This window comes from Ylistrum balloti, unplaced genomic scaffold (genome assembly GCF_031769215.1).
Source record: "Ylistrum balloti isolate Yb309-2 unplaced genomic scaffold, AGI_CSIRO_Ybal_v1 Utg370940, whole genome shotgun sequence".
NCBI lineage: Eukaryota > Metazoa > Mollusca > Bivalvia > Pectinida > Pectinidae > Ylistrum > Ylistrum balloti.
In genome coordinates this window covers 76,311-85,648 of record NW_026782530.1, presented here as the reverse complement: position 1 = coordinate 85,648, position 9,338 = coordinate 76,311, and the positions used below count along the sequence as shown (strand labels likewise).

Genomic DNA, 9,338 nt, shown 5'->3' with positions numbered 1-9,338 from the left:
CAAAGGCTTAGGAAGCTTTGACTACCACTGGAGCAGCAACAAGTTTGTATTTGTGTGTTTCGTAGCATGAACATAGGTAAAGGGAGGTACAGTTGTTAAAAAAAGGTATCACAACACATTTCAAGGATGGACAATATGATGCATCAGTGAATCGCTACACCTCTAATGTGTACATGTCTGTACTTAGATAAATTTTGGGAAGAACATATCTCATGAATTCCTGATGGAAGTTCATATTCCTGCTTGCAGTAGGGATATCATGCTGATAAAATGCATTTAGTATTTGTTAATGAATATTGCAGGTCAAAATTAAAAAGAATGGCTTATTTTACACAAAATAAACAGATTGTCTTATATAGTTATTGAAATTAGAACATTTAAGGTTTTCAAAGCTGTGTTATATTTATAATGTGAAACTAATATATATTTCATGTATACCTTGAAGAAGTCTCAGGCTTGCCTGCTTGATGATGACTGTTGATATTTTGTTTTGTATTTTGCAGAAAATGAAGAATGGCTACATCAGATTTCCAAGAGAACTTCTTTCACTGCTCTATCTGCACTGAAAAGTTCAGGCATCCAAAAGTTTTACCCTGTCAACATACATTCTGTAAATTGTGTATTCATGCTTACATCAGACAAGAAGTTGCAAAAACACCTGGTAGACATGGATTTCCTTGTCCGATTTGTCGAAGCTTCACACAGATCAGGAACCCTAGTGTTCCATATGATAAATGGTCAGACTCTCTGATAACAAACTTCAATCTTATCAACATGATGGAAGCAATAGACGTTGGAAAAGAAGTCAAATGTTCAATTCATAAGAAAACCCAGGAATACTTCTGTAAGGGACATGAGAAAAACATTTGCTCTGATTGTGCTATCTTTGATCATAGAACATGTGATGTTACAGCACTCGCTGCAGCCAAAAAACATGAAAAACTCCTTGGAAGTGTTTCTGAGTGTCTACTTGAAGCTTCCCAATTGGAAAAGAAAAACTTGGACTCTATCAGTGCATTAGAAGGAAGCAAAAATGCCATCGAAATGAAATTAAAAAATCATTTTACACTAATGAGGGAAAGGATTGACACTGCTGAAAAGGATCAGATCAATATGCTTCAATGCAAGTATAGTTGTGAACTGCTTTGTTTGAAGGAGAATCTAGATAAGTGTCAAAACTTGAGTGAAAATTTGCAGACTGCGATGGAAGAACTACGACAACAAAAGGGAGATTCCTCAACAGACATAGAACACTGCGAAGGAAATGTTGTAGACTTAAAAGGACAGTTGGAGACAACTTTAAAGTCTATCCGAGATAAAGGAGAGATTCATATATCTCTGAGATCCGATGTTGATCTTGACAGCCAAATGGAAAAGCTGTCTAATTTAGTTGGAGAGATAATTGTTAATATTTCTTCAGAAGAAAACCGGTCAGGGGCAGGGGCAAGCAGGGGTCCTTTAAATTTACAACCATCAGGGAACAGATATATGGATCACAATGGCGCTATGGACGATGTTGGCCTTCCTTCTTATGCAATGGCTGTACAGCAGTATGGTCCCATGCTTAATGCTCCTCCTGGTGCTCCAGGGGTCGTTCATGTCATTCATGGCTCAGTTCCTCCATCAGGACCTGTTGGTCCCCAACCTATTCTGCCACTCGGACCATTTGGACCAACTTCTAATGCACCAAAATCTCTTGTTCCTATGACATCTTTCAATGCCAAAAGACCAAGTGATAAAACCCATTGCTGGTTAACTGGAGCCTCATTTTTGTCCAATGATAACATTGTGATGGCAGATCGGAATAACAAGAAAGTGAAACTGTTCTCAAATACATTCTATTGCATAGCTGAGATGGCCATGCAGACTTATCCTTTTGATCTGGCTGAAACATGTACAGGAGAAATAGCAGTGACATTGCCGAAACAGAATCGTGTTGGATTTTTCCACTTGGAGACCCTGACCCCATGTTCTCATTATATTGACACTGAGCAGCCCTGTCTTGGAATCACCTCGGGTCACGAGAGATTGTACATCTGCTGTGACACGACTTGGTCCAAGGTTGGGTGCATACGCGTATATGACAAGTTCAACCAACTTCTAATCAAGATTGAGAAAGATGATCGTGGCAAGGATATGGTGAGTGTGACTGACTATTTGACTGTGTGCCCTCTCTCTGGGAACCTCTTCTTCAAGCGTGGAGGTCTGAGTAAGGAATGTATTCACTGCACTACAAACCAGGGCACTATCCTGTGGAAAGCCAAAGTTCCTTCTTGGATGGATGTTCCAGCTGGACTTGCTGTCCTCAACGATGGACTTATAGTGTCCATAGGAAGTCTTAAGTGGATATCTCCGGGAGGCCAGAAGTGGGAGAAGCTGATTGATTCTAGTGATGTGGGTGGTCCATGTGCACTTTCTGTCAGTCATGACAAAACACGGCTTCTGGTTACACAAGCGGACGCAATCTCCAATTGTAAGGAAAATGATGAAGTGAGGATCTTCAACATCATGTATCAGTTTGGTTAATAAGCATCATTTGTTGTGTACATACATGTGTTCAGCGGTTGGAGGTATTTGTAGAAACTAAAGTATTTACTGTATTCAGTAAAAAATTGTAGGTAATGAAATATGCTAAATATAAAAAATCTCTGCAAAATGTCTTATAATGCAATATTTTTAGGATTGCCTGTTGTGCTCCTATTCAAGTTAAACTGAGAATTAGAATCAAATAATCCACTACATACCCATTTTTCTTTATAGACTTCAGGCACTGAAGTCTACTTTACTACAAAAATAATTTGGCGATGATTTCCTAGATGAAGGACTGATGTCTTATCAGAAATGATCACTCTCCACTCTTGATCTCTATGTTATACATGTAAGCTTGATAGTGTTTTAGAAGTTTGTGGTAGGTGACCAAGCTTTGACTTTCTATCATGTTAATGTGTATCCAGAGCCTTACCAGAATTTCTTCTGGCTCCATTCAGACAGGTGTCTGGTGTAGAGATTTAATCCACAGCAGACACAAGCTGTGAAAATAATGCTTTTGTGTCAAACACCTGTCTCTAACATTTGATGATGGAGGCAGAGGAAACTTGGGCTATGAAAAGTCCAGTTTTGTAGTTATACCTGATAATGTTAGTTTTTCTTTTATCTCTTTTACTTTAGTTTACTTGCTCCAACTTGGAAAATTCTGGGAGCTAATGTTGGCCGTCCTATGTAGAAAGAAAAAGAAATAGAAAATGGAGGGATCAATTCTAATTTTTAGGGACACTTAAATATAATTAGGCACAATGGCTCCCTCCAGGACTAACGCTGTAGTACGAGTTTACACCAATACCTAATTAATGTAATTTACTAATTAACTCCCCTGATTCATAGCAGCACCTGTTTTCATCTCGTGTCTGTCAGGTATGCATTTCCAATCTAACTGTCAACATTTGGATACAGATGATTGTCCAGTTAACCTTTGACATTACACCTATACCAGACTACCTATTTATACATTCTGAAAGTGTCTCAGCATACATATATCAGATCTGGGATTCTCTGTATACCTGCAGAGTTATGGCTGTTTTTCTTCTGATGGTATTCTTTGAGAAACTGAAATCACTGCGTAAAGGTAAAGTGTGCTTAAATTATGTCTGTGTGGGAAGTTTAGTTTATTTTGATATACCATTAACAGCCAGGGTCATTTAAGGACATGCCATGTTTGGGCGTGGCGGTGGATGGCTAATGATGGGATGGTCAGATACTTTATCCACTCAGTCACCGTGGCCCTTTATTTTAGGAAGTCGAAGGTGAAATTTGCTGAAATCATGTCTATTTTTTTGTGTTTAAATTGTGTATATTGAAAAAACACATTAAAATTCCATTAACTGTGATTTATATACCCATTTATGTAGTGCTTAAAATCAAGTAAGAAATTACAATGAAAATTAGGGTATTAATATTAAACTAATTAAGATTAAAACATACACAAAACAATTACTGGCACAGGGTTCGACATTAACATAACTAGACCAGTGAACTAGTAACTTACAGGTTTTACTAGACCACTTGAGATTTCTACTAGATTATTTTTGAAAAATGAAGAACAAGTTTTAAGTACATTCTCTCAGTTGTTATTTTACCAACATTGAGACAAAAACAAAATTACAATGTAAAAGAATGTTATACATGTTAAATCATACAAACAATGTCAATAGTCAATCACAATCCTTTACCAGTGGACAACATTTTAGACTTACACAACTACATGTCAAAATCTTTAATGTAATTAATCTGGACTAAAAATATATTAAACTTGTGCCCCTTTTGTAACGTTACCATCCGATAACGACGAACAGTAACAGGGTACCAGTCTAAAAATAGATCTAGCCATCAATACTTGGTTTTTCCCATACTTTGGAATACCACACAGCGCGACAATTGACAGTTTTCCTGTTGAAAAAAAATGTTTTCAATACACTCTCGGATTGATCATCTTATTAGGTATGCTGGAGATCTTCTTCGGTCAACTGCTGGTTCAATGAATTAATGCCATCAATTAATTATGCGATTGATGCATGAAAGTAATACAAATTTCTTGATCTTTTTTGCACTAGACCATTTGGGCTAGCTTGACGCAGTCTCAACTAGCCCGAACTGATGGTTTACTAGACAATGTCATTCGGACGTGCCTTAATGTCGAACCCTGTGGCCTTTGCATTGCTGCTTATTTTCATGGGCATTTAATGTCAACTTGTTATTGTCTAAATATGATTTTAATGAGATGCTACCCCTCTCCTCCATGCTAACCTTCACTTACTATGTTATACAGTGTTACATTTCATGAAAATACCTCTAAGGTATTCAGATGTCATCCTAAAAATAAGACAACAATGTTATACATTTTACGTGTGTTGTAGTCTTTTATGTCTTAAACAGTAGTCATACATCTGTCTAACCATGTGATATATAACAGTACATACATGCTGACCATACATCTGTCTAACCATGTGATATATAACAGTACATACATGCTGACCATACATCTGTCTAACCATGTGATATATAACAGTACATACATGTTGACCATACATCTGTCTGACCATGTGATATATAACAGTACATACATGTCGACCATACATCTGTCTAACCATGTGATATATAACAGTACATACATGTTGACCATACATCTGTCTCACCATGTAGATATATAACAGTACATACATGTTGATCATACATCTGTCTCACCATGTAGATATATAACAGTACTTACATGTTGACCATACATCTGTCTCACCATGTAGATATATAACAGTACATACATGTTGACCATACATCTGTCTCACCATGTAGTTATATAACAGTACTTGCATGTTGACCATACATCTGTCTGACCATGTAATATATAACAGTACATACATGCTGACCATACATCTGTCTGACCATGTGATATATACATACATGTACATACATGTCTGACCATGTACAGTACATACATGTGACTACATCTGACCATGTGATATATAACAGTACATACATGCTGACCATACATCTGTCTGACCATGTAGATATATAACAGTACATACATGCTGACCATACATCTGTCTGACCATGTGATATATAACAGTACATACATGACCATGTGATATATAACAGTACATACATGCTGACCATACATCTGTCTAACCATGTGATATATAACAGTACATACATGCTGACCATACATCTGTCTGACCATGTGATATATAACAGTACATACATGCTGACCATACATCTGTCTGACCATGTAGATATATAACAGTAGTTACATGCTGACCATACATCTGTCTGACCATGTAGATATATAACAGTACATACATGTTGACCATACATCTGTCTGACCATGTGATATATAACAGTACATACATGCTGACCATACATCTGTCTGACCATGTAATATATAACAGTACATACATGTTGACCATACATCTGTCTGACCATGTAGATATATAACAGTACATACATGTTGACAATTTAACTTAGTACAACTGATATTTGTTTACTCTCTTGTTTTATCAGACATGGGCATTGACTTATCTTGTTACTTGATAGGTTAACTTGTTACATGTCAAGTTAACTTGTTACTTTTTGAGGTAACTTCTTACTTGTTGGGGTAACTTGTTACTTGCTGAGGTAACTTGTTACTTGTTGAGGTAACTTGTTGAGGTAACTTGTTACTTTAGGGAGTATATTTAAGTATTTATTGAAGGGAGATTCTGACTTGAAAAATTGACCAAGTAGTAACTGCATGAAATATTTTGGACTTGTTGAGGTAATGTGATATTTGTTGAGGTAATGTGTTGGTTGTTTGAGTAAAAATAATTTGTCATTTTGAGGTGTAGTATAAGAAATCTTTATTATGGTTGCAAAATCTCGATATTGAAGTGAAAATTATGGCTTCCTAAATTTATTCTTATGCTGATTGAACTCGTACACTTTTGTCACTGGAATTTCATACTTACTACATAGGTTGGCCTAGGTAAGTAGGTCATTTACATACATTTTTACCTTTGATTTACATCAAAGAATGAGATTGTCCAGCTCTATCTCATGCATCACTGATCATTGGAACTTGGGGCACAGGTTAACCTAGTCACTTTGGCATACATTTTGTCCTTTAAGTTACACTGTCACTGGAACATCTTGATTGGGACATACATGTAGGTTCAATTGTTTATTAAGAAAAGGGTATTGTCAGATAAGATGGATATCACTGAATTCATTTACAATTATACAAGGCTGTGAAGTGTTTTACTTGTAGTGGTCTTTAACTATGCCCATGGAATTTATAAGTTTTAGACAGAGTTCTTAATCTGTTTATTCTTGGCATGTAGTTTTGGAATGGGACTTCTGTAATTTAACAAATTCCGTTGTTTTGTTTTGTCTTATCTTTATTATTGGAATATAATATCAATATTAAAATGACAAATTAGACTGGAACCTAAAACCTGTTTGATCATTAAAGGGTTGTTGTCATGCAGTGCTGAGCTGTGTTATGTAGCCATTGATTAGCTCTGTCTCTAGTTTCCTCTAAATCTTAGGTCTATTTCACAATCAATAATCAATATATGGGATCAATGATGTTTAAATGGAGAATCTATTGGAGGAACATCATTGAAATTAAATAGAGACAGCACACAGTTTTCCTATTGTATTTGTTTTGTTTTTGTTGATTTCTAGTAGTATTGTATTTTCTTACAAGTAATTTAATGAGTAGATTTTATTATAAAGAGTTATCATTGGATAATTACATAGAACTTTTTCTCTGTTTTACGCAGTGAAAAGAAAATGATTATTTCTATATGTAATAAGAGTGCCAATTTTGCATTTATGATTTGTTGTTTCAGCAGGAACAAAGTCATAAAATTATATGATTCTTTGAGATAAAATGTTTATCATCCAACAATGGATTAAAGGTTAAGATGTTCAAACATTTTTTTTCATTAAATCAAGTGTGTATCACAGCATGTCATATTGATATGTTTCTTCGCTTATCACTAAGAACCAATGCCAATGTTTTTATAATTTTATTTTTTTGTCATTGATTGTTTTTGTCCGTTTTGATTTTACATGTGTGATATAAATGATAAGATGTCATATATTATTTTACAATTGTAAATTTCTTGTTCTGTGATTATAAACTTTTTTCAAGGATATTATCATATCTATCTGATACTGTGTCCTGCAGCAGTTTGTCTCCACACTCAATTGTCATTTGATCTGGTAAGTGCTACACTTGAAATCTTCATATTATGACTGCACACTACATTCTAGTAAGTAACTTAAGATAAACAAGCTGGAATAACTGTATACAGGGGGTGACAAAGCTTGTCGCTTAGTTGGTGCCAGAGACAGACTGTCCAAGTAGTAAACTAGGGTGATAATTTTCTTTTTATGTCCTCGCTGATAAAATGAGGTGTGGAGAAAATATTAGCTAGTTCAATTTAAACACTTAGTGACTTCGTTCTTTCATTGATGCTGTGGACATCTTTGTCCAATTTAAGGCCTTGGTTATCTTTTCTATGTAAAAGAAATCATCAACTGATTCAATGTAAACACTTAGCAACTTCAAAGATCAAGTAGTGTTTCAGGGGTTCCATGGTCAAGGCCTTTGTGGTGAGGACACTTATGTCTTACATTTTGTAAGTTGCTTATATGACATAGTGAAATTATATAAATTGAGATACCATTAAATTTGAGGAATAGAGATAGAGAAGTATCAAGTATTTTCTAAGAAATATTACCTGTCATAGAATCTTTGTAATATAGGGGAAATGACACAAAAAACCTTAGATAGTTTAAACTTTGTATTGTGTATATCAGATTTTATTGTTTAAAGTTAAATGAATGATAGTTTTGATTTTTTGATGTGATGTGATAGGATACCATTAAAACACATGTGTAGCAGGATTATAAATACTTAAAGAAAAAACCCTTAGGTTATTGAAGTAGCAAGGTATGTTAAAGGATCAACCCATATGTAAACTAGTCAATAGTTGTATTCACTAACTTATGTACTCTTAAGTATATACAGTATCAAACCACTAAGTCTTATTTCAATAGACAATTTACCTTGTGAAGAGTATGTTTAATAGTTCATCTGAAATATTGACAGTTATATGTTCTTTTGGTTTTTTTTGGTTTGATTTTGGTTGCCATTTTAGATTTTGTTTTTTTTCATTTACAGTGAAATTTTGTTTACTTTTTAATGAGATTTTTATTGCGTGAAAATTTTCTTTTGAATTAGTCACTTATTTTTTCTACGATGCAATTTCTTGCCAGACATTAAATTGCTGACATGAGGATTATCTCTCCTACAATACATACATTAGATTATCTCCCCTACTTGAAATACATTTGATTATCTCCCCTACATGACATACATTAGATTATCTCCCCTTCAAAACACACATTAGATTATCTCCCCTACTTGAAATACATTAGATTATCTCACCTACATGACATACATTAGATTATCTCCCCTACAATACATACATTAGATTATCTCCCCTACAATACACACATTAGATTATCTCCCCTACATGACATACATTAGATTATCTCCCCTACAATACACACATTAGATTATCTCCCCTACATGACATACATTAGATTATCTTTCCTACTTGAAATACATAAGATTATCTTCCCTATATGATATACATTAGATTATCTCCCCTACTCAACATACATTAGATTATCTCCCCTACATGATATACATTAGATTATCTCCCCTACATGATATACATTAGATTATCTCCCCTACTTAACATACATTAGATTATCTCTCCTACATGATATACATTAAA

General features: G+C 34.7%; 1 protein-coding gene across 1 annotated transcript; it reads left to right on the top strand.

The window, feature by feature from the left end:
• The first annotated feature begins 513 nt into the window (after positions 1–513).
• Positions 514–2,526, top strand: LOC132559579 (tripartite motif-containing protein 3-like). The gene has a single exon (XM_060224209.1). The coding sequence runs from the start codon at positions 514–516 to the stop codon at positions 2,524–2,526; it is 2,013 nt and encodes a 670-aa protein (XP_060080192.1).
• The last annotated feature ends 6,812 nt before the right edge of the window (positions 2,527–9,338 follow it).

Coding starts and splice junctions, on each gene's coding strand:
- LOC132559579 (XM_060224209.1), top strand. CDS start 514: ATGGCTACATCAGATTTCCAAGAGAACTTCTTTCACTGCTCTATCTGC.